Raw genomic sequence first — 26,198 nt, 5'->3', positions numbered from 1 at the left:
GACAGGCTTTTATTTCTACAAATGTCCAAGAAATGACTCGTAAAGCTCTGATATAGTGCAGCCCATTGAGGTATATTTATATTTAGGTGTATATGCCTCATTGGTGAGGTGTGTCTGCCGTCAGCGCAGTTTGTTTTTGCTGGATGTTGTCGATTCAGGCTTTAAAACATCAAAGCCGGACTGGGCCGGGGCCGCAGCAGCGAACTTTTTTTGTTTGTTTGTTTGTTCTCCTTCTCTCGCTCTCTTTGCGCAGATTTGCGCCTTGATTTTTAAAACATTGTTCACTCGAGACGGAAACGCTCGGAACCGAGTTAAATCTCTCTCGGTCTGACATTTTTTTTACCGAGCGCCTAGCGGCCTGTGTGTTTCCTCCTGTCTCTGCTGAGACAGAGACAACATGGCGCGCGGAGAGTTTAGGCCCTCGTCATGTGCGCGCGCCTGCTTATAAGCGACTCGTACCCGTTTTTGTTCAATCGACTAATCGTTTTTTTTAAGCAGAAACAAAAACATTGCTATAAAACAGTGATTCTGCGCAGGTTTCTACCTTATCACTAATTTAAAATATGCGACTTATTTTCTGTAACTTCACCTGCCTTTTTTTTTAATAGCGTGCACGTTTATTTGCTTTCTTGTGTGTATATGTGTGTGTATGTGTGGGGTGAGTGTCACGGCCCTCTGCAGACAGGGGGGTTGGGTAGCGGTGCCGATTGGTTGCTTCTCACCAAGCAGTCTGGGCTTGTTTTAACATAACCAGGGGCAGTTCGACAGCAGCACCGCACAGGAAGAAACCATGTAGTTCAAATCAGGCGCCMTGTGTGTCTGTGATGAGTGGACCGGCGGTGTCAGATGGGGATTTCCTTGTTTTGGTGTTGAAGAGGTGACAGTTTTCTAGAAAGGGACAGAGAGAGAGAGAGGGCCGCTGATGAAGTGCCGAGAATGAGAGCTGCTGAGAGCCCCAGCCTTGGCCTACAAGCTGCAGCTGGGATTGTGCAGAGCTGCCTCCCCTCACCGACACAACCTCTCGCTTTGTGCCACATGATTCTCAGGGATCCGCTCTTCTCGGTGACCGACCTCCAAATGGTGAGTTTTGTGTCTTCCCTTTATTCCTTTCACCCCTCCACGTGTTGACACGGTGTGGTGAACTTAAACTGTCGATTAGAGCCTGTTTTTTTGTTGTTGTGTGTGTGTTTGGGCTTTGGCTCGCTGTGCGGCTGTAGCCTGTTTTGTGTGTGAGAGAGCCGCTCAGTCTGTCGGTGTCACCACCTCCACTGGATCCAGCTCCGCCATGACCCGTGAGGATCAAACACAACCCTGATATGTGTGGTTTTTTTATTTTTAAGCGAAGAGCTCGTGAATGAAACGCGTTTAGAGGCTGTGTGTTCAGTGTTTTTGTCTTCTTCCGTCCGGCTGGCCTTTAAAGGAGGCCATATTTCATATGATGGTGTGTGTGTGTGAGAGAGTGTGTGTGTGTGTATTTTACCCCTGATTATACAGGTAGGAAGAAGTCACACACCCGTAACACACACGAGTGTCATAATTCATTAGAACCATTATTCTCAAGGAATATTATACAAAAATTAATTAACCTGGGAGATCAAGCTTGAGTTTAATGTTTTCCTCTAATCCACAGTGTCTTAAGTTGTACACACACAAACACACATTCACCTACATCTGCTAATGACTGGTTCTAGACTGGCTTGAACTCGTCATGGCCTTTTAACATCTAATTAGTGATCACGATTGACTGCAGCTGAGAGTTTCTCTTTGCTGGCTTAAAGGTGATTTGGTTGTTGGAATAACCTGTTCACCCTCGGGTGAAAGAAAAAGTAGTCCGGGTTGTTAGAACTGGAAACTGCTGGAACAGCAACGTCCAAGTCAGCAGTGAAGCTAGCTGTATATCATCGTGGACTTCCAAAGAGTGCCGACTAAAAACAAACCAAAAATAAATAAGTTAATAAACAAGCTATGGCTCAAAAAGCGACATCTTCAAGCTCGATTTGAAATTTGGAGCTGGCCACACGGGCGATGTCCAACGGCCTTTGCGTCAGAGGAGGCAATGAACACTGCAAACGGTCAAGCAAGGTGGTAGCATCGTGTCGTGGGGCCGGAGKACTAGCTTCAAATCCTTCAGCTTCCTCGTCAAATCGACTGCTAGGTAAACTTGGACACATCTGGGCATCCCAACAGGACCATGATCACAAGCATTATAAACATTTTCTGATTGGATAAAACAGGCTAACATTAAACTTCTGAAATGCTCTTCTTTTTCAGACCTCTGTCCCAATGAAAATGTGTGGACTGTCCCTAAAAAAACAGGTTCTCGGCAGGAAACCGACCAATTTTAAATGAACAAGTCGAGTCAAGAAAAGTGGTCAACTTTCCAGTGAGAATGACAAAAGAGTTTCTTAAGGCAAATATTAGTGGCCTGGTATGTTTTTTTTTTTTTTTTTTTTTTTGTTGAGAGCATCAGAGGGAACTTCATTGTTTCTTTAGAAAAAAAAACATATAACAAGGAACTGAGGTAGGAGCTGCGGTGTATGACGAGATGTGGAGTGGCAGAGATGTATATTAGACTGTATGAGGACAGCAGGATCGTGGTGAGATGTGCTGCAGGAGTGATAGACGGCTTCACGATGGAGGCGGGACTGCATCAAGGATCAGAGACAGGTAGACAGACCAATAGATGAGGTCAAGCAGGAATCCCTGTGGATTGTTTGCAGATGACACTGTGATCTGTAGTGAGAACAGGGAACAGGTGGAAGAGAGCTTAGAGAGGTGAAGTTGCGCACTTAAAACGGCCAGACTGAGACGGTTTGGACATGTCGGGGTGGGGACAGTGGTAGAAGGATGTTGGCGACGCATCTGCCAGGAAAAAAGACAAAGAGGGGCCATGTGGATGCAGTTAGAGAGGACATGGAGGTAGTTGGGGTGAGGACAGAGTGTGATGGACGATGGCTCTCTGTAGTGACCCCTGAAGTGGGACCAGCTGAAAGAAGCAGACTATATATATTGTATTTGAGGCTGTTTGTATCATTTTTACCATTGGGCACCTAATTTTTGTGTTTTGGAAAAAAAATTACATTTCAGATCGATCGTTAAAGCCCCACCCAACAAAAACAAAACAAAACTTTAATGTTCACGATGAGTGAACTGTAAATTTCTTTTTGCACTGCAGCTCTACTTCTGAACTGTATCCTCTCATTCGTGTTGTCTCCAAGTCTCAGTGATGGTTTATCTGACCCCGCCTCTGTTTCCTTTGACAGGGTAAAGGCATGACAACATGAATCAGTCTTACAGACCGGGTCTGAGGGAAGGTTCAGTGTTTGGTTCGAACCAGCCAGAGCTGAGGCCCCACCACGGCCCCGTGAGCACTTCCTTTGGAAACCAGTGTGGCATTGTGAAGCGAGTCTCGGGCCAGTCGTCGGCCCTGCAGCTGTCACCCCCCGGCCACAGACAGCCTGCCTTCCTGGGTTACGACCAGACCGAACAATTCCGCTGCTACAGTCCGCCGAGGAGGCCGCAGCACCTGAGCGCTGCGCTCTATAGACCTGATCCAGATCGGGACCTCCACCCTCGCAATGACCTACTCTGCACGAGTCCCGTCAGCGACGACGACGACGCTGATGACAATGACTTCGAAGGGCCGCTGGCCCAGCTGCCCCCGTCCCCCGGCAGCGACGTGGGGCCCTTTCAGACTCTGCGGGACAGGAGTCGGAACGGCTTCCCCTCGCCTCGAAGTCCCGACAGCTTTGAGCACTGTTCCCCCGTCCCCAACGGCTACCTGCATTTTGAGTCCACGCTCTTTGACAGCAGTGACGTTAAGGAGGAGGATGGAGAGCAGGAGAGCGGGGAGGACTTTAAACCTTTCAGCCACCTCCCGAACTCCAGTCGGGACCGGACTGTGTCTGAGAGCAAAAGCACAAGTTGCTCGGGGGCGGACAGAAAAACATACAAACCTACAGTTTTTAACTTGATGTCCAAAACCATTTCTGAACTCAACCCTACACTAAGCCCCAGCGCACTGCCAGAAATCACTATGAGAGAAGGCTGGAATCTGGGTGAGGAGTCGGACAGTGATGCTGAACTTACCTCTATTGTCGACCCTGGACTCATGTCACCAGCTCTCACCAACTCTAATGTGAGTCTGAAACACCTTGTTGGAGAACTGATAGTTTCGTCCAATCAGGTATATCGACTAGAGGTGTCACACAGGCTTCAGAAGATTGACCACTGTGGTACGAGTTCCATTTTGGAAGGGGCAAGCTGTCAGTGTAAACCAGAGCTGCCCAAAGTGGGGCCCGGGGGCCAAAACCGGCCCGCCAAGCCTTTTGATTTGGCTCACTAGCAGTTGTCCTGGCTACTAGGTTGTATTCTCCAGTTTTATGTAGAAACACTCATTTCAACCATTGGTCCAACTATACAAGAGACTGTATTGCAGATAGTCTTGACTCATGGTGCTTTAATTTATCTTTGCATTATTCAGTATTAAGATTAATCATAAAATACAATAATTACAAGAGACATTCAGATTAGAAATAAACATACATCTAGATTTGCACACTTTATAAGATCACGAATACTAAAATTTTATAATTTATGAAAAGTTCCATGTGCATTTGCTGCCTGAGCATACGTCAGATTTTCAACAATTTAAGAAGCATTTGTATTTCATGTATATTATTGTATTTGGCCCAGAGCCCCCAGATTGAATTTRTTTGGGCCTCTCAGGGAAAAGTTTGGGCACCCCTGATTTAAAGTTTATTATGGCTTGATTTTTGTATAGAATTGCATATAAATATTAGTTTCTCATTGGTTAGCTTCTGCTTATTAGAAACATCTTTGCCTGATATAATATTCACTGACAAGCATTTCTATCAAATCAAAACATAGTTTCACTGATGTGCTGACCTATACAACATGTCACGGTAACCGCATTGAGCTTCACCAGCCTCTCTTCGACCTGAACAACATGGCCGCTCTCTCCGGCCATGAAAAAATAAAAACATGATAGTGCCACCATCCAGTACACCACATTTTCTTCTTTTGTTATTATTCAAAATGAGAAGTGTGGGTCTGTGGAAAACGTCTGAAGTAAATATCTTACSTGTTGTAGATAGCTCTTTCAATTGTCTCGCTTTGGAGAAATAGATTAATTCCGACCAAATTACCGAGCTAACCACGAGTCCGYGCAGAGCAGGATTTAAAACGACTGCAATTTCAAAACGCTTCAAGCTGAACTAGCGTTGTTATAACTAGTTGCTGTTGCTGACATGATTTGTACACAATCATAAACATTCAGATAAATAATAGTATAACTGTCAAAACTGATGGCAGTGTAAAGGTTTATAAAATAACGTTTGTAGTTGTTATCAAGTTTTTAAGAAAAGAGCTGTGTTAGGATGTTGTTGTTTATTTATTTAAGAAGGGACAGTGCATATTACAGAAAATGCCAGAATTAGCCATGGAGGCTAGTTTTCATCTGTAGTCCCTCAATGTCTTGTAGATATAAATACAATACATACAAAACAACAAGTTACTTTCATTAAAAAAATACAAATCCTAAAAATGTGACACAATTCAAGGCAATACATTAAAATACAAAATGGATAAAAGAATCCCATWGTCAGTGTCTACACATTTGATTCTTCAGGAGCCATGATTTCAAGGCATTTGAGAATAATTTGAAGGATCCACTGGATCACTTTATTTTTTAAGGATGGTGGCATCAATTTATTTTTTTGACTGGACCTACTCAGACTAGCCATTTGCTCGTCAGTCTGATCCGAATTAAAATACTTAAATAACTGTTTTTACTACAGAGTCCCACTTTCACAGATGTAACTTTACTGTATCTTGAAATGAGCTCTTCAGCTCAATGTTATTGGTAAACGGTGGCCTTGTCTTTAAATGTTAAAGTGTTTGTTGTGCTGTTTAGTCCAACAGCCCAAAGAAAAGGCTTCCACCTGCTGTAAAATTCCTGGAGGATGATTTGGTCTGGGCAAAATTCAACAGACGGCCCTGGTGGCCCTGCCAAGTCACCTGTGACCCAGACCTGGGGAGTCATACTAAGATGAAAGGTGAGGTTGGATGTGAATGTTGCTTAGCTGAAGTTGTTTTACCTTCGTGTCCTTCTGGCAGGCTGTCTTTGTGTGAACTTTGCCAAGCTTTATTTATCTTTTTTAAATCTGGCTTCAGTTCCAAGCTCCCGTCCTTGTCGGCTGTATTATCTGGAGTCGTTGGGGGATGTAGCGGAGCGTTCCTGGGTCCCAGGGAGCGTCATTCTTCCATTTGAAGGAGGATATCAGTTTGAGGAGCTGCCTGTCCTCAGGCGTAGAGGGAAGCAGAAAGAGAAGAACTACAAATACACGGTAAATTTAGAAAAAAAATACTTGTTTTAGTAAAATCAGCGTAAATATGAGCTCCGCTCTGAGAATTAATTCTGATCTCGGCAGATTCCCAAAAGTTTGTCGACTGCGTGGAAAGTCAGCGTGGCTGAAGCAGAGTATCTGCTCCCTCTTCGACAAAGGACTAGTGAAAGCACGCTGTCAGCATCTGCAAATGGAGAGGAGCGCACATCCAGTCCTCTTCCCGACGACAAGCCGACAAGCCCCTCTGTCTGTGCCCGACCCCCTTCGCCTGGTCTGACTCTGAACAGAAATGGTCACCATRTTCTCAAAAACTCCACTGTTCCAGCCGGTAAGAGCAAAGCTGTCAGGAAGAAAAAGAAGCGTTTGTCGGACATATTTTCTCATATAGTCGGCGGTTCGAAGGACTCGGCTGTCTCGCACGCGGCCGGCCAGTTCCACTCAAAAACACGTGCACTGAAAGACGAGCCAAAGGACTCGCCTTATGCCGACCTGGATTCAGTTCCAATGCTGCACCGTCCGAAACGCACGGCGATTTCCCCGATACACAGCGTGGACACGTCGAACAGAAACAATCAAGGATCTTTTCAAGTAAAAAAACCCAAAAAACTGAGCCAGTCCAGTTCCTACGAATCTCCCAAAGTTCTTACAAACAAATCGTCTCCTAAAAATGTGAATTCTGATCAGAGTTTGGCGGCTCGCGTCGGCTCGTCTCACGGTTCGGAGGAAGAACGCTCGGAGGACCTGCCTGCCGGCAGCCGTTTGAGGACGGCGGAAGAGCCGGATCTCGGCGACACACTGGCCTCGAGCCACATCCCAGCACCTGATCCAGTCCACGACTGTTTGGATCTCACACCGATTAAAGCTCCCGTCAAAACCGAACTGTCTCCGGTGTGGGAGTCGCTCAGTAGTGCTTTGMCCTTCGTGAACTCTCCGAAGCGGCGCCCGAGAAAACTCAGCAAGAAACCAACTCTCAACGGCTTGATAGGCAAACCGAAGCAGGAGTGTTTGGCTCAGCCCGTTTTCCAACCTGTTTGCATCAAGACGGAAAACGTTGCCTCAGATTTATCAACTACCTCCCCGTCTTTGTCCCCCGTGGACACTTTTCAGAACTGTAAGGAGCTGTCGTTTAAATCACTGGTTAATGAGGACGGCGACTCAGAGGCGGTGTTTCGGCCTGACTCAAATTATAAATTTAGTACTTTCCTGATGCTCTTAAAAGACATGCACGATACGAGAGAAAAAGAAGGCAAACCGCTGCTTCTCCCGCCTTCGGCTGACTTGATCAAGGAAGAACCCCTGGTGATCCCCACGTCCTCACAAAGCCATCTGTTGAAAGTTTCTTGCGAGGCTTCGGAGAACCGATTAACTGGGCCGTCAGGGAAAAATGCGCTAACCCAAAGCACGCCGGTGAAGGTTTGGACTAAAGCCATCCAGGCAGCCAACACCAACCACTTTGAGGACTTTCCTCTTCACTCCGAGACCCCCGACAAGCAGCGGAGAAAACAGAAGCTGCCTGCCAAACTGAAAGTCAGAAACCCAGCCACGGCGTACAGCGGGGAGGTCGGCGGCGGACGCGGCGGCTCGGATTCTCATCTCAGTCTCTCCAACAGCTACCTTGAGAGGACCCCGGAAGCGGCGGTGGCCCCGAAGAAGCGCTGGCAGGTGGTGGAGGAAGTCTCCGCCAAGATTAAGGAGGAAGTTGTGATCGAGACGAAGGAGTCTTACACCGTGGTGGCGTCTCCCGATCCTGATCTGGGAGCCGAGAAACTCACAGAGAATGACTCACAGTCGTCGGATGCAAGCAGCGCTGCCGGTAAGACTCAAACCAAACCTTTTTTTTTCGTCTAAACCCGTACAGAAAAATAAGTACGAAATTAACGTCTGCACTARGTGTTTTCACAGGACAATCAGAGAACAAACGCCTCCGCAAACCAACTAAAAGGCTCTTGGAGTCAACCGAGGAGTACGAACAAATATTTTCCATCAAAAAGAAGTCAAAGAAAAACCCCTCAGATTCTTCTAAACTGGTGAGAAGTTATTATTTTTTTATTTGTAGTTTCTCTGCAGCACAAATGAAAGTGTGGAGGGAACCTAGAAGGGTGATTCAGCGATGGCTTACTAAACTAACAAGTCACTTTTCTTTACATTAAAAAAAAAAAACAATACGTAATGTTTAGTATAAAACATAGAGGGCTGACATGAATGCATTGATATCTAAATGTGTTTTTTTATTGCTTTGGTGTATTTTTAACTTTTTGTTTGTTCTGTTTTAGCCTGTTAATCATAAAGAAGAGCAGCCAATAACCTCTATGATAATTTTCAGACCAAAATGCATCAAACACTCCAGTTTTCTTTGACTTAACTTCTACCATCATCTGCAAAAAAAAAAAAGCACAAAAAATAAATGTTTCGACTTGTGAAAACAATGTTCAGTCAGAAGATTTGAAAACCTCAAAGATCTGTGGCGGCTGCTGTTTTTACAAGCTTTCAATGCAAGTTTATAACCAATAAGAAAATCAGTTGCAAGCTTGTGAAGCTTTTGCCACAAACTTTTATTTTTATTTATTTATTTTATGGTCCGAGTAAAAATAGATTTGTTATGCTAACCATAAAAAACGATACTCCAGATTTCAGATAATAAAAAAATAGACATTTTAGGCCTTTTGAATAATCTCAGAAATTATTTAGAAATATTCTGCTTATTCTACCATTAAAAACAAATGACTTTAGTGCTTTTTAGCAACATTTAGCAGCTTTGTACTTCACTAAAACCTTCATCAACCATCATTTTTAAACAATTCCTGTAAAGTAGAGATTAATTGGAGTTCAGTGGTTCACTGGTAGATGAGATTCACATGAATGTTTTTCTTTTTGTTTAGATATAAATAAGGTATAATTTTAGAAACTTGTGTTGAACGACATCATTTAATCCTGACGGTGATGTATGGTCGTGTTTAATTGATCAGGAGACCTCAGGGACAACAGCACTTCATGAACTCAGCGCTGCAGAAGRGACTGATGCCTCCAACTCTTGGTCAGCGGAGCCCACCGAGGCTCAGGTCCAGACGAGTCCGCCCCGGGACGCACTTTCACTCTCAGAGCCGCCGGTGTCTCCTGTCACGACGCAAACCTGCGGCGACGCAGCCGAGGAAACCGATCTACCTCCTGAACCGGGTGAGTGTCTCGTTTACTCACTGATGTGTTMACAGCTGCATCAGCTCGTCGCTGAAATACCGGTTTGTTACTTTCGTTTTGTTTTAGACATGGGAACAGTAATTCAAGAAAGAAAGAGGTCGAGGAAACTGTCCCACAAGGTGCTGGATTGTACCATAGAAGAAGTGGTTTCCGCTTCTGGAAAGAAGAGGGTATGGTACAGACGTCTGGTTTTATTGTTGTGCTGTGACAAAACATTGATCCGGTTTCTCATTTCTGTGTCCAGGAGCAAAAGCGGCAGCTTAGCATTACAACGGAGGTGAATGTGTCGGTCAAGAAAMCTCAGGTGATTTAACAAAGAAAGATAAAGGAGAAACTTGGGATTATTTTTTATTATTATTTTATGCACCAAAAGCACTAAAGTTCTATTTAACTGTTTATAACGTTGGATAGTTTGGATCCAAGAAAGAGAAGCCCGCCCCGAGTGCACCTGTAGTCCCTGCTGCAGCCTCCAAGCCTTCAGAGAGCAGGTCTCCCAGCCCCTGGAGGTGTAAAACCCCCAAYCAGGAGCCGGAGTCGGAGCCCTTCAGCTCTGAAACGAAACAAAACTCAGACGCTGAACCACTCACTCCTAAACCTGAGGTGAGCATCCTGTAATATAAAAAAAAAACACAGTCTGTATCTTTTCTTCCGTTCTTTCAGTAACAGTGGATGAAACCGATCTTTGTAGGGTCTTCCGGCCGCTTTGAACGACAGTTTCTCCTCCCAGGGTGACGTCCGAGGAAGGATAGGAGCTGCGTCTTCCAAGGAGAACGTCTGTCAGGTGAGGAAGGCCTTTGATTTTTCTGCTTCTTTCAGTGGACAGCCCACCTCGTGTCGACGCCCCCTTCGGCCATTCAGAGGTCACGGACGGAGGCGCTCTCGCCGCGCTCACGTGCACTTTCACTTTCACTTATTAATTGGTATTAAAAGAGACATCGGCTGCTCTGACCTGCTGCTGCAGAGTCACAGAATGACTCTTTCCCCTTTATTATTTTTGCAGAGATCGAAATCCGTCCAAGTGCTTCTTTTTAAAGGTTTTAAGTTTTAAAATAACCTGACTCTTATCATGGTTGTGTCTGTGCCGCTGCATACTTTCAGTCTTTGTGCTGATAAAGTTTGTAGCCTCTTTTTTTTTTTTTTTCCTCCTCTGCCTCGAGAAGCTCTAAAAAAACCAGAAAGTTTTAATCTGGTGGTTTGACTTAAGAAACCCACGGCTGGGTGGTCCCCGAAAGTGTCAGTCAGCACTACGATACAGAGGTGCAACAGACCACCTTCGTTTGTTTTTTAAATGGACTTGGGTGGTCAGAGCCAGGGTTATTATAGTTAACTAAAAGTAACTAAATAACAAAAACTGAAATAGAAAAAAACATTTTTGTTAACTAAAATAAATAAAAACTCTAATAAAATGAAAAAGCAATAACTAAAACTGTATAATCTTTTTTACAAAACTAACTAAAACTAACTGAAATTATAGATAGAATATCCTTAGTTTTAGTGTTTGTCAATTTATTTTTTAGCGATGTGGTTTCACATTAGCTGTGGGTTGTAACAACACTTGTTTACACTCTGCTGCTGCTCAGCATCGTCCGCCAAATGACGACCGCAAAAGTTGGGAGAAAGCAGCAAAATCCACTTTGGGAATTCTTTGAATATGATGCGAGAAAAATAAAAGCAAGTCTTGTAGTGGAAACAGGTGATAAAATATGTGGAATACTTCTCAAGGAAAAAACTGCATGAAGCAAGCTGACACAAGATGGCTAATGTCTATCTTGACACCCTAGTTTCTCTCTGTAGCTCCTGTGAAAAACAAGCAGACAACTATTATCATCGTCCTAAAGTAATCGCCCAAGGTTTTAGTTGTCATAATTGAGTTATGCAATTATTTTAGCAAGGTGTCGCTGTAATGGACTGCTTTAACTAGTGACCAAACAGCTGCTGGTTAGTTAACTCACAGGAACATCACAAGCTTGAGGATGCATTGGCAAATATGTTTATTCAAACTGTAAAAAAAAAACAACTAATACTAGAACTAATAAAAACTAAACTAAACTAAAACTAAGCATTAAAAATGCAATACTAACTAATAAAAACTAGCAAATCCACAGTAAAAACTAATTAAGACTAAATGAATTAAAAGAAAAAAGTCAAAACAAAATAAAACTATAATGAAAAATCCAAAACTATTCTAACCTTGGTCAGAACAAGCGTTGGTAACGGTACGGGGCGTCTTCTGAAAGAGCCGTTTGTTAGCGTCCTGTGTTTTGCAGCAAGCGGGTCGTTATTTTTCCTGTCGGTTGCAGGTGTGTGAGAGGACCGGAGACCTGCTGGTGTGTGACGGCCCCTGTTTTGGAGCCTTCCACCTGCAGTGCATCAACCTGTCGACGGCTCCCAAAGGGAAATTCCTCTGTCAGGAATGTAAAACCGGTGGGTTTGCTTTGCGTCTGCTCAAGACCTAAAAAGCTTTCAGCATTCTCAATAATCCACGCAGTCGCACAATTTTAGCAGAGATGCTGCACCTTTTTAATTTGTTTCTGATTTTTTTTTTCTCCCCAGGTGTCCACTCGTGTTTTGTGTGCAAAAAAGCCGACAGTGGGGTGAAGCGCTGCATTATTCCGCTCTGTGGGAAGTTCTTCCACACTGACTGCATCCTGGCCTACTCTGCCACTCAGACACATAACAAAGGCTTCCGCTGCCCCCTGCATGTGTGTCTGTCCTGCTACATCACCAACCCTCTCAACGTCTGCAGCTCCAAAGGTCTGCTTCCATTAAATATGATTAATTGATGTTTTTATGTCTGTCAAAGTCAAAAAGGCGCGCGATATTTAAACTAAAATCTTGCTCAAGCTCTGACTTGTTACACGCGTGTCTCAGGTCGGCTGGCTCGATGCGTGCGCTGTCCCGTGGCCTATCACGCCAACGATAACTGCATGGCGGCAGGCAGCCTGGTTCTCGCCAACAACAGCTTCCTGTGTCCGAACCACTTCACTCCCCGCAAAGGCTGCAAAAACCACGAACACATAAACGTCAGCTGGTGCTTCGTCTGCTCTGAAGGTGAGCCTGACGCCCGCGTGTCTCTGTCACACGTCAGCCATGTTTGCAGACGGGGAATCAGTGCAGCTCTGTCACCGTTCAGACAACCGGAAAACTGCGTCCTCGTTGATCTCTGCTCAGGTTTTGAAAGTAATTAACAACATAAAACAGGTGCTTTTGAAAAGTCATCCCTCAATTTTTTTATACTTTTATTTTTATTCGAAGCTTCTAGGCTTTRGTGTAATGTTTTAAAGTGGCTTTTATTTCTACATTTTTTTGAAAGCCTTACAATGGTTTTCTTCCCTACTCGGGCTGCTCCTGTTTGGCACATTTTGTTTTCTTATGCTTTTATTTTGTCCTCCACTTGTTCACTTTTCTTATTTAATCAGTCTAATATGGTGTCACAGTCAGACACAGTGACTGAACCGAAAATATGCAAAAGAGCAGTCAAAGCCACAAAAAAAGACATTTAAAATACCTTTTAGAAAATCGAAAAAAATATTGTTGAAGCTCAATTAAGAAGATTACAAGAAATATAAAAAATGGGAGGAGAAATAACAGGGTTCCCGCGAATCCTTAAAAAATCTTAAAAGGCATTGAATTCATCAATCCAAAGATAAGGCCTTAAAATGTCTTAAATCAATCTTTCAGAGGTCTTAAAAATGTTAACACTTTGTAAATAAGATGACTGCATTTGTCTAAAATATTAAAATAATTGGTAACTTTTTTTAAACAATTTGCCAAATTTACCACAGCAAGTTGTTTTGCATTAAAATAAACATTTGGGTAAAATTGTAATTTTTTATTTTTCACATTTGTGTTTATTGTGACGATCTTAAATTTCCTTTCAAGTGGCATTAAAAAGCATTAAAAAGTCTTAGATTTAACTAGCCTTAAGCTATAGGAACCCTGAATAAACTTTTAGTCAGATTATAATAACTTACCTTTTTTTTGTTTTTGTTTTGTAAGTTCTTCATTTTACTGCAATGTGAAGTAAATTACCAAAATATATTATATATAATATAGTTAATACATATTTACATTTGTGCCTGCAGATGTCAAAATTAGGGTTTTTTCACCCTTTTTCCTCTACACTCTTGTTCATTAACTCAAACTAAATAAGAGAAATAAAATGTGTTGTTAGGTAACTTGTGATTAATCACTTATTAAATGTCTGCAGTTGAAATAATTCAGTCATACTTCACAAACATTTTCTTTCATTCTTTCACTGTTTTTATAAGAAATGTCCTTTTGAAGGCCAAAAAAAAAAAGAAGCCAAACAAAGATGGTGTTTGGTTAGTTGAAAATAAACCAGCTTCAGTGTTTTCTTCTTATTTAAATATTAAAACTGTGCTGCTTCATCCTTCTTTGTCTGTAGAAGACTAGTATTTTGGGCAACAAATAAAACAAACTTCCTGTAATTGTTCAGGGGGCAGTTTGCTTTGCTGTGAAGCCTGTCCCGCTGCTTTTCACCGCGAGTGTTTGAACATCGAGATGCCTCAGGGTAGCTGGTACTGCAACGACTGCAAAGCCGGAAGGAAACCTCGTATTAAGGACATACTGTGGGTCAAATGGGGGCGTTACAGGTAAGGGCTCAACAGCTCTTAATCCATACACACAACAGTTCCACGCAGCAGCCAGTGTACCGTGTCTTTGTCCCTGAAACCCGATCTGACCCTTTCAGATGGTGGCCTGCAGAAGTCTGCCTGTCCAAATATGTCCCCAATAATATTCTGAGGATGAAGCACGACGTGGGAGAGTTCCCCGTGCACTTCTTTGGCTCCAAAGATTTTGTGTGGACGTATCAGGCCAGAGTCTTCCCCTACATGGAGGGCGACACTCACAACATAGAGAAAATGGGCAAAGGTGCAGACGCTGTGTATAAGAAAGGTATGTGTTTGTCATGAGCATCCAACTGTGAATCCTCRCCTCCTTTTGCTTTGAGCTGTGGTGAAACTTGTGTGTTTTGTTTCTGCAGCTCTGACTGAAGCTGCAGAACGGTTCAGAGAGCTGCAGGCGGAGAAGCAGATGAAGCAGCTACAGGAGGACCGGAAGAATGACAAGAAACCACCTCCTTACAAACACATCAAGGTAAATAAACTGCTGCACTCTGTAGCCTGCAGAGGTGGGCACAGCTAACCAGAATGTTAGTTTTTTTTAACTCTTAATCTGCTAGCTAAAAATAAAGCTTCGCTAATGTTAAACATGTAAAAACCTTAGAGGAAGCTACCCCTAAACCACTAAATATGTAAAAACCTTAGAGGAAGCTAACGCTAAACCACTAAACATGTAAAAACCTTAGAGGAAGCTAACACTAAACCACTAAGCGTAAAAAACTTAAGAGGAAGCTAACGCTAAACCACTAAATGTGTAAAAACCTTAGAGGAAGCTAACCCTAAACCACTAAATATGTAAACAAAACTTAGATGAAGCTAATGCTAAACCACTAAATTTGTAAAAAAAAATCCTTAGATGAAGCTAACCCTAAACCACTAAATATGTAAAAAAAAACTTAGAGGAAGCTAATGCTAAACCACTAAACATGTAAAAACCTTAGAGGAAGCTAACACTAAATCGCTAAGCATGTAAAGACCTTAGAGGAAGCTAATGCTAAACCACTAAATATGTAAAAAACTTAGAGGAAGCTACCCCTAAACCGCTAAATATGTAAAAACCTTAGATTAAGCTAACACTAAACCACTAAATATGTAAAAAACTTAGAGGAAGCTACCCCTAAACCGCTAAATATGTAAAAACCTTAGATTAAGCTAACACTAAACCACTAAATATGTAAAAAACTTAGAGGAAGCTACCCCTAAACCGCTAAATATGTAAAAACCTTAGATTAAGCTAACACTAAACCACTAAATATGTAAAAAACTTAGAGGAAGCTACCCCTAAACCGCTAAATATGTAAAAACCTTAGATTAAGCTAACACTAAACCACTAAATATGTAAAAACCTTAGATGAAGCTAACACTAAACCACTAAATATGTTAAAAAAAACTTATAGAAAGCTACCCGTAAACCGCTAAATATGTAAAAACCTTAGATTAAGCTAACACTAAACCACTAAATATGTAAAAAACTTAGAGGAAGCTAACACTAAACCACTAAATATGTTTAAAAAAAACTTAGAGGAAGCTACCCGTAAACCGCTAAATATGTAAAAACCTTAGATGAAGCTAACACTAAACCACTAAATATGTAAAAACCTTAGATTAAGCTAACACTAAACCACTAAATATGTAAAAAACTTAGAGGAAGCTAACACTAAACCACTAAATATGTAAAAACCTTAGATTAAGCTAACACTAAACCACTAAATATGTAAAAAACTTAGAGGAAGCTAACACTAAACCACTAAATATGTAAAAACCTTAGATTAAGCTAACACTAAACCACTAAATATGTAAAAACCTTAGAGGAAGCTAACACTAAACCACTAAATATGTAAAAACCTTAGATGAAGCTAACACTAAACCACTAAATATGTAAAAAACTTAGAGGAAGCTAACACTAAACCACTAAATATGTTTAAAAAAAACTTAGAGGAAGCTACCCGTAAACCGCTAAATATGTAAAAACCTTAGAGCAGTGGTGCCCAAACATTTTCCCCGAGGGGGCCAAAATGAAAATCTATCCAMGGCTGCGGGCCAAATGCAGTTATATAATACATGAAATACAAATATTTGTAAATAAAGTCCTTTATTTTTAATGATTAAGCTGTGCAATGGTCCTCTTTTATTTTAGTCTGAGCACTTGGAGAAAGTCTGCCATACGCTCAAGCAGCAAAGGCTCATGGGACATATCATAAAGTGATAAAATATGAGTTTTGTGGCCTTATAAAGTGTGCAAATCTACATGTGGGGTTAAATCTGATCTAAATATTTCTTGTTGTCATTTCATGTTTCATGTTTAATCCTATTAAATCAAAGATAAAGTCAGCACCATGACTGAAAACTACCTTCACTACAGCCCTTTTATATAATCATTTGACCAATGGAAATACTGTGTTTCTACATAGGATAACAGGTTACAACCTTGTAACTTTGGCAACTGTTGGTGGGCCAAATCAAATGGCTTGGTGGGCCAAATGTGGCCCGCGGGCCCCACTTTGGGCTCCTCTGCCTTAGAGGAAGCGAACACTAAACCACTAAACATGTAAAAATCTTAGAGGAAGCTAATGCTAAACCACTAAATGCATAAAAACTGAAAGGAAGCTAATGATAAACAACTAAACATGTAAAAACTTAGAGGAAGCTAACACTAAACCACTAAACATGTAAAAACCTTAGAGGAAGCTAATGCTAAACCACTAAACATGTAAACAATTTAGGGGAAGCTAACTAAACAGCTAAACAAGTAAAATTAGTGGAAGCTAACACTAACAGTTAATTGCTAACTATTAAGACAATGGTTACTCAGTTTGACTCACGTCTTCGTCCCCTTCCAGCTGAAGACAGGTGGGGCTGACGCAAACCTGTTGATGTTAGCTTGTTAGTTAGCTGTTAGCACACTTAAAGATGGCAAAACCTAATTTAGCAGAAGCTAACTGGTTCACTAACGGGTAAAGTTAATGAAAAGCTAAGTGAAAAAAATCAGTTCCYCTGATTTTCCGCTGAACCATGTCCAACCCTGGAAGCCTGTTTACACAGTTACAGGTCAGGACCTTACATACACCCYCCGTGTGTGTGGATGTCAAGCTCATTTTTGACTTTTTAACATTTTAATGGAACCATTATTTTTTCAGGATGGGATGATTATGTAGCACACAACTTCAGTGACTTTTAAAAACAAGGTTTGGGTGTAAAAGTTTGAATTCATTGTGTTTTTTTCTGAATCCACACAGATTCAAATGCATTCATACTTTAAAATGTATAAATCTTAACAGCCTACAGTCTTTTTATAGTTGAAGTAAATGATTATAATCTCTAATGTTAGAGGTTAGAGGTAACCGTGGATCCCTTTAAACCAAAGCTCAGCGATGTACATGCAGTCCGTATTTGAGCCTGGGTGTTTAATTTTCACCTTACAAAAATGCACAATAATAAAATTACTTGTCCCTGCCTGTGTCTCCTCAGGTGAACCGGCCCATCGGGAAGGTGCAGATCATCACGGCCGACCTGTCGGAGATCCCGCGCTGCAACTGCAAGGCGTCTGACGAAAACCCCTGTGGCGTGGACTCGGAGTGCATTAACCGCATGCTGCTGTACGAGTGCCACCCTCAGGTGTGCACGGCGGGCGAGCGCTGTCAGAACCAGGCATTCATCAAGCGCGAGTACACCTCTCTGGAGATTTTCAGGTCGCTGTCCTGCGGCTGGGGTCTGCGGGCTGTGTCGGACATCAAGAAGGTAGACGACTGTGACAGACAACAATTTATCTTTTTTTTTGAGCAGCGACTTCTATTTCATCGTTTGTCTTTGGTCCTTTTCAGGGAACGTTTGTGAGTGAGTACGTGGGAGAGGTGATCGACGAGGAAGAGTGTCGAGCCCGGATCAAACACGCTCAGGAGAACGACATCTGTAACTTCTACATGCTCACGCTGGACAAGGTGATTCCCTTCCAACGACACTGGATTTATAGTGAAGTTCGGGCGATTCCTGCTAACCAAACCTGCCCTTTCTGTTCTTAATGCAGGACCGGATCATTGATGCTGGACCCAAAGGGAACCAGGCTCGCTTTATGAACCACAGCTGCCAGCCCAACTGTGAGACTCAGAAGTGGACAGTGAACGGGGACACCAGGGTTGGCTTGTTTGCTCTGCAGGACATCCCAGAAGGTTTGAACGCGTCTCGTTTTTATCTGTCGCAGAAATATCAAACAATTTGTTTTTACATGAATCTGAAACGCCTTTTTAGGTGTGGAGCTGACTTTCAACTACAACCTTGAGTGTCGCGGGAACGGGAAGACCGTCTGTAAATGCGGAGCACCAAACTGTAGCGGCTTCCTGGGTGTTCGACCAAAGGTAAATCGGCCTAAACCACATGGCCCTCGGAGTAGCTCTGGCTACATTTTGGAGCTGGGGTGCGATCGAAAAAAATTGAGTTAATTTCAAACCTTGTAATTAATTAATCTTGATTGATTGCATTTTAATCGCATGTTTATCAAATAGCAATTTGAAAATTATAGTTTTTTGCTGAATCAAAGTATGAAAAGACTTTAACCAAGGGCGTAACTTTCTGAAGGACTGGTGTGGACATTTCCCCACCAACTTTGGCTGGACAGGGACAGTCCCCACCAATAATCGCACATCTTTTTTCCTTTGCATGCATCTACATTTCCCGACAGTAGGCAGCAGCAACTGCTGTGTCTACCTTTTTCCGAGAAGAAGAAAAGAAAAGTAGCTGCGCCGCTTCCTGTCTTCCGCCCCCTCCCCGCTCCTGCTAGTGCTTCTCATCCCGTACAGGAGCGCTACTGAGAACCTGCGACACCTTTCCCCTCCCTTCCTTCCTTTTCTCTGAACTTCAGAGTCTGAAGTGCAGACACGTACACTCGCGCACGCAGATACACGCGCGGGGGGTGGTGCTAGCTGCCTGCTGTAAAACAAAGTGGTGGTCAGAGCCTCAGAGCTACTGGAGCAGGTAATGGTCTGATAACGTCCAGCTCCTGGAAAACTTTATTCTTTACAAAGGACCAAAAATAAGTCAAAAAGTAGGACAGTTATTTTTCTTATGAAAAGTTAGCTTGCTGCTAGTTATCTATCAGCTAACGTTAGCAATCATTTAGTGATGACATTATTATTGAGGGTTTTTTTTATCAGTTAAACTGTATTTTAATGCTAAGATTGAGTCCAGGTCCACTCTGGTGATATTTATTGATTCCCTGTTTTAATTTACATTCATAAATCACAGATTATCTCTCTAATTTAATCTGCTATCTTCGTAATTTACACATTATTTTCTTGACTTTTTAAAGCTGACTGAATTCAGGTGCAGTAAAAACATAATACTTAATCTATCTGTTGATGTAGAGCTGGATACAGAGAGTCAGAGGCAGCAGGTAGGACAGGGTGTCTCAGGTAGGACAGGGTGTCTCAGGTAGGACAGAGGGTCTCAGGTAGGACAGGGTGTCTCAGGTAAGAGATGAAGGTGATGGGCAGGTGTGAAGGAAATATAAAATGTTATTTTGAGTACATTCTAGTCAGCTGTGTGAACTTAATGAAATAAATTACTGATATAAAGACATAATCTAGCATGCTTAACAATTTATTTTATTTTGACCAGTAGAAAAGTGATAGGCTTATTTAAATTTAACTTGTATTTGTAGGAAGTGGTAGAAATTAGTTTTCATAATTGGGATTTTCCCGGTTAAATAAAAGGTCAGTAAATAAATGTCCATCCATCAATCATTAGCTTCTAATCAGTTCCAAACCTCCACATATCGATCTTATAAATAAATGTAAAAACCTCCTCTAAGCTTGTTTGGGATAAATTATCACATTAATTTAATTATCTGAGTTATAACTGAATTTAAAAACAGGACGATGCAACTAGTTTAATGAAGAATCTGTCTCCAGTCATTAAATCAGGTGTTTATGGAGAGTAAAAGTATCTTTAACAACCTGTTAAAATATATTAGAAATCAGGAAATAGCTTCTAATTTATTCAAAAATTTCTGGGGGAGGACCCCCAGACCCCCCTCCAGTGTGTCCTTTAATATTATAAGACTTCTTATGTGTGAGAATAAACCAACACACCTGTGTGTCTGCTGTATGAAACTATGGTTGATTATCAAACTGTATTCTTAGTGAGTTTAAAGGGCTGGTACAGTACATGGTTGAATGAAGGTGAACATAATCTCAGTTAATATGGTTTGAGTATTACTGCATCACAACAGAAACATCTGGTGTTCAGTTGTTGATGGGTGCAGACAGTTAAACTGAGCACACACTGAAGACATGAACAACAGAAAAACCTGCTCGCACAACTGTGGGTGCGTCAGACTCCGTCCCCCACGGTGCGTCCCCACCAACTTTCAGCACAAAGTTACGCCCTTGACTTAAATCTAAAGAAAAAAAAAAACATTTACTTTTTAATCTAATGTAATGTTTCAGTAGCACAGATTAAAGCCAACTCCAGGTGTGAATAAAGCCTAACAATCAAATATAAAACTCAGATTAACTCTTCTGAACAGAAATGAAGATTATGGGTCATATTCCTCTTAAACTGCAGGAGCTCTGTCAGAACTGACAGAATCCATCCTGCTGAACTCAGGGAGGAGCTACAGGGTTCACCTGTATACTCAGAACAGGTTCAAATATTCATGTGACCCTCTATTAAAGCTATTTTTGAATATCAGTAAATAAGTAAAAAAAAATTATAATTTATTATTATATAAGCTACAGAGAGAGACTCACAACAGGAAGTAGGGAACTAAGAATGGGATTTAATTTTTTAAGTTATTTTTTTCTGTAAATTAATTAATTAATTAATCACAGTTAAAGCGTTAAAGTCCCAGCCCTGCTAAAGTTACAACCTGTAAGTAAGTGTAAGGCAGGGCTATTCAACTGGCGGCCCACGGGCCACATCCGGCCCGCGAGTGACCAAAGTTCGGCCCACCAATTGGTCCATTCATCTCTTAAGCTCAAACCCCCTGGTTTTCTACTTTAATTACTCTAAGTTCATTTAGTTAAACACAGACATGTTTGGTATCTACAGAAACATCAGAATCTTGGCTAGAAGCTGGTAAAAACCATTTCTATAAACACTCAAGACAGTTAAAACTACAAGCAGTTGAAGATAAAATGATGAAAGGGAAAATAATACTGGTTTGAAAATTTGGCAAGTCGAGATGTCAAAATATTATTTGTGTCTAATAATAGGAGGCATAATGTGTTCTTTTTGTTTAATTAGCGCTACTTTTTATAGGGTTCTGTATGTTGTGTTCATGATTAAATGCAGCAAAATAAACTAATTCAGAGGTAACATATCTTTGTAATACTTGGTTTATTTACACAATAACTTTAAATGCTGGATGTTTGGCTCCTCAGCTGTTGACTGTAGCCCCCGGAGCAGTTTAGTTGAATAGCCCTGGTGTAAYGTGTAAGTGTTTTCTTCCCCGTTGTTGTTTAGAACCAGCCACCAGCTGAGAAGGTGAAAGTAAAGGACGGGAGGAGGAGAGTCGGCATGAAGAGGAAGACCAAACAACAAGTGACGAAGGAGAGGGAAGACGAGTGCTTCAGCTGTGGGGACGGGGGTCAGATTGTGTCCTGTAAGAAGCCGGGGTGTCCCAAAGTCTACCACGCTGACTGCCTCAACCTGGCCAAAAGACCTGCAGGTATTGATTCAGTTTTTAAGTATTTGACCGCTTGATGTGATTTTCTGTGGGTTTAATGACGTGTCCATCGTGTTTTAATACAACAGGACTGAAGAACCAAACCTTTTTTTCTTTGGGGCCAGTGTTGGGTGGCATAGTGACGTTAAACTTCTCTTTTCTGTGGGGTGTTTTGTTTTGTTTAACAACCTCAGATTACACTCAGTAACTCCTGAAGAGAGCGTACAGAACACAAGTAGCTGACAAATGATCCTTCTTCTGGATAAAGCTTTGTCACGAGTCATGCTTTAAGTAGCCCAGGTTTTGGAAAACCGTGATTAAAATAAGCATTAGCTGGGAGTGGTTAGTACATCCTTTTCTATTTACCTCCATCATATACGTATCAGCTCCATCTTTTGAAGTCAACTCAATTCAAGATGGCTACCACAGCCAACTGACTCTATCCAACACAAAAAATGCCTAAAAATCAGTCTGTTTGACAGGCGTTGGGCTGAAGTTGGTGTGGTCAGCGGTGAGCGGGGTTCTGCTAATAGCATAACTAGCTTCTCATTTAGCAGATTAGCTTTTTTGCTAACCTTGGAAACCACTGACCAGTGGTGGGCACCAGCCCGCTAAAGCGCAAATCCGCTAATTGCGGACCTAAATATTTCATTTGTGCTTTAGCGGTCCTACTAATTTTTATAATTCATAAACGGATTTGCGCTTTCTAAAATTTAAAATGAAGTACCGCTAATAACTAATTATCTACCAGTCATCATTATCTTGAACAACGGAAGGTATGGCTGTCAATGAATCACAACACACGTGATCTATCCAACAACACCCCTCCCAGATAAACACACTTATTGAGAAGGTATACATCTTTGCTGACTGTTGCTTTTGGTCAGGGTTCTGATTTCGCACAATGCTTTGTGTCAGCTTATGTAGCAGGAAGGCAATAGCAAAAACAGTTGATGTTTGTAATCTGTACTACAATTTTGTATGTATTGATTTATTTTACTTTACAATCGGAGCTCCTTTTTTTTAAAAAAAAGTTTAAACGCTGGAGCTCAATACTTGATGTAATTGGTCYTAGCAACGGGTTATAGACTTATGCTGACAAAGACAGACATCTAGTGGTCAACTGGAGCAACTACATGGAAAACTTTAAAATCCAAGCTCTTATTTTGAAGGGAAGATAGTTTCCTGTACTCCGTGCTTTCGTTTCCCGWCACAAATCAAATCCGTCATGTACCCAGAATGCATCGCTTCAGTTTTCCAATAAAAAGTTTTAAAATTGCTTTATTGATGCTTCTTTAATGAAAAATCTACAACAAATAAAAGAAAAAGACAAAGAAGCAGCCCGAACTAGCAATCCTCAACAACTTTTTAATCTTTACACCAGGAGCCAAAGTTCTGTGTCAGGAAATCACATCCCCAGGAATCAATGGTTGTAGAATTAAGTTGTAAAAGAGTTCATACACCACTAGTTGGCAGTGTTGTGCATATATTGTACATGAATTGTTGCCAGCTAGTAAGTGTCAAATTGAACTTGCGCTTTAAAATTAGCCTCCGCTATTTTTTTCTATGGCATAAGCACTTTTGAAGTTGCGGACCTAAATATTTTCATAAGCGCTTTAGAAATTGCGGAGCTCATTTTTGGATTAGCGCTGCCCACCACTGCCACTGACCAACTTCAAACAATATTTTTAAAAATTCAAACTTGATCAAAAGAACGATTTTAAAAAAAGGACAAACATTTGTTACTTTTCTTACTGAATAGACAGATTTTAAACAAAAGAATATGCAGGTTTTTGGATACGGAGCTTTGTGAGCAGGAGGTATTAGTAAGGTATTGGTAGTGGGTGTGTAATTTACCTTTAAAATATGATAAATTTAAGCTGCTGGTACAATAATTCACTGAGATGAAGACACAGGCTGATTGACAGTCGTCTTAGCGGTTAGTGTTAGCTTCCACAAAGGTTTGATCTGTTTAGCAGTTTAGTGTTAGCAGAGCTAAGATTCTTGTATAGCGGAGTAGTTGCTAGTGAACCTAACTTCTTTTGTTAGCTGTGCCCACCACCAGGTGTGGTGGTAGCTGAGAGTCTTCCTCGACACACGTTCTGAGCTCTGTTTGAGATCACGTGATGTTGCGTGGGGTCTTGCACGAAATCGCTTTCAAGATTTAAATTTGCTAAACTGCTTTAACTCTAAAGGATGAACTTCATTTAAAATTCTGGTATAAAAGGTGACAGGAAGTGTATAATATTTATACATATTCCAATAAATTTTCAATATTCAATATATTTAAATGTTTTTTCCCATCAAGGCCAATTTTATTAGTTGCTAATGTTCATTGGTGCATGCAGTGATGATGCATTTAGTGACAAATGGAAAAACAGAATTTTAAACTAAACAGAAAACAAAATTACACTTATGAGCTTAATTTTATTAAAATATTAAACAGTAGTCAAGAGTTCATTGTTTTTCTGATGTTAATAAAATTTATACCTTTTTGACAATAGTCTATAATTATTAACAACACGAAGCAACTGCAGAGGATTTGACTGTTTTAAATTCAAGTTGCAGTGAAGGCAGCAGTGAGTGTTCAGTTCCTTTAAACCCAAACCAGAAGCTGTCCTTCCGGTTCAGATGACCGACTCTCCTCTCGTCTCCAGGCCGGTGGGAGTGTCCGTGGCACCAGTGTGACGAGTGCGGTAAAGAAGCGGCTTCGTTCTGCGAGATGTGCCCCAGCTCGTACTGCAAGGAGCACCGGGACAGCATGCTCTTCATCTCCAAACTGGACGGCAAGTTGTCCTGCAGAGAGCACGACCCATGTGGACCCGAGCCGCTGGAGCCGGGGGAGATCCGCGAATACACGCCCGACGTGGCCTCCGTGAGGCCTGGAGCCGCCACCGCCGTGCCCATCTCCCCCTCGCTGGTCCCGCGCTCCAGAGGGGCCGCCTCTTCTTGGTCATCGTCCTCATCGTCCTCTTCGTCCTCTGCCCCCGTCGGCTCCCCTCTCGGCCCGACCGATTCGTCCAGTCGGGAGCCGCCCCCTCGCCTCTACATCAACACCAAGACCGCCACCTCCAGCTTCACGCCCTCCAGCAGGTCTTACCTCATGGACACAACTGAAGAGAAACCTGCGTCCCGGGAGGACGGGGAGGCGGGGGACGAGGATGTGTGTGGTTTAGATGAGGAAGAGGAGGAAGACGATGATGACGACGATGATGATGAGGAAGAAGACGATGCGGAGGAGGGTGAGGATGAGCTCGAGGAGATGGAAATAGTGGAGGGCGAGGTGGATGAGCCACCGTATGGAGGAAATCATCTGGAAGATGAGGAGGAGGAGGAGGAGGAGGAAGGAGGGGATGTGTATGACACTTGGGATGAGTACGTCCATGAAGATGCAGAAGATGGAGAAGTGGAGGAGTGGGGACAGGTGGAGGAGGATGATGATAAGTAACAGCTCTCTGTAAACACTGACAGAACTAAAGGAGTTGAATCTTTTGGTACCTACAGTACTTGAACGCAGCACTGCCTTCACTGTGGTACATGGTTGCCTTCTCATCTCCAGACTGACCGCGGGGATGTGTTCTGGTGCTAAAGACAGAACTGTCGTTTCTCTCAGTCTCTTTTTACTTCTGTCCAAATCTTTTCTTTTTTTTTTGTTTGTGTTTGGTGCTCTTGTTTTGTTCGTTTTGTCTTTTTTTTTTTTGTTCTCACCGTTTACATTTCTAGGCTTTTTCAAAAAAAAAAAAAGAAAATAACAATAATATTTGGACTGTAAAAAAAGAGGTGATACGTTTCGCCTGACCAAACTCACTCATCACAAGGACGTCTTCTGTTGTCGTCTTTAATGTTCTCTTTCTATATTTCCAGGAGTCGTCAGAATAGTGTTCTCACTGGTCCATGTTACAGTTAGGCTAAACAGCACCTGCTTGTGAGAAGTGAAAAACAATAAAACCCACTGGAATCATCAAGAGTATTGATGATTTTCATCACACAACGTGTTTGGACTCTTATTACATTAAATGTTAAATGTTTTTACTTCTGAATATGCAGTCAAGGGTGGGGAAGAGATGTCCACCTGCTTTCAGTCCCAGGACTTTTCCAGGAGTTACTTCTCTTCCACTCACTAAATTAAAAGAAAATTATACAATATTATTTTAGTATTCAGTTTTTTAACAAGTGAAAAAATCTAGTAGAAGAAATTTTAATTGTTGTGGAGAGAGTTCTAAGTTTGTATTTTGTTGATCAGTTTCTTAAATATGAATTTTATTTAATCAAACGATGTTAAAAAGGCAAATTATATGTGTTGTTTGAAAGACTTGAGTTTTTGTTTGA

At 41.8% G+C, this 26,198-nt stretch overlaps 1 protein-coding gene across 2 annotated transcripts; it reads left to right on the top strand.

Moving 5' to 3' along the window:
• Positions 1 to 185: 185 nt before the first annotated feature.
• nsd1a (nuclear receptor binding SET domain protein 1a) lies at positions 186 to 25,860 on the top strand. 2 transcript variants are annotated; one of them, XM_014008731.1, is made up of 23 exons: positions 186 to 1,080; positions 3,264 to 4,138; positions 5,936 to 6,077; positions 6,196 to 6,368; positions 6,453 to 8,181; positions 8,271 to 8,395; positions 9,335 to 9,542; positions 9,630 to 9,733; positions 9,808 to 9,867; positions 9,987 to 10,163; positions 10,252 to 10,344; positions 11,864 to 11,987; positions 12,117 to 12,317; positions 12,435 to 12,614; positions 14,023 to 14,179; positions 14,278 to 14,483; positions 14,572 to 14,684; positions 17,678 to 17,947; positions 18,031 to 18,147; positions 18,234 to 18,375; positions 18,455 to 18,561; positions 21,668 to 21,872; positions 24,527 to 25,860. In XM_014008731.1, exons 2-23 carry the CDS (start codon positions 3,281 to 3,283, stop codon positions 25,315 to 25,317), a joined length of 6,282 nt encoding a protein of 2,093 aa, XP_013864185.1. In that variant the 5' UTR covers positions 186 to 1,080; positions 3,264 to 3,280; the 3' UTR covers positions 25,318 to 25,860. The 2 variants fall into 2 exon arrangements, with proteins under 2 accessions (XP_013864185.1, XP_013864175.1); XM_014008721.1 differs by having other exon boundaries at positions 9,975 to 10,163.
• The last annotated feature ends 338 nt before the right edge of the window (positions 25,861 to 26,198 follow it).

Source organism: Austrofundulus limnaeus, unplaced genomic scaffold, assembly GCF_001266775.1.
Source record: "Austrofundulus limnaeus strain Quisiro unplaced genomic scaffold, Austrofundulus_limnaeus-1.0 Scaffold1, whole genome shotgun sequence".
NCBI lineage: Eukaryota > Metazoa > Chordata > Actinopteri > Cyprinodontiformes > Rivulidae > Austrofundulus > Austrofundulus limnaeus.
Note: the sequence above shows the minus strand (reverse complement) of the source record. Positions and strands in the feature narration are given on the sequence as shown.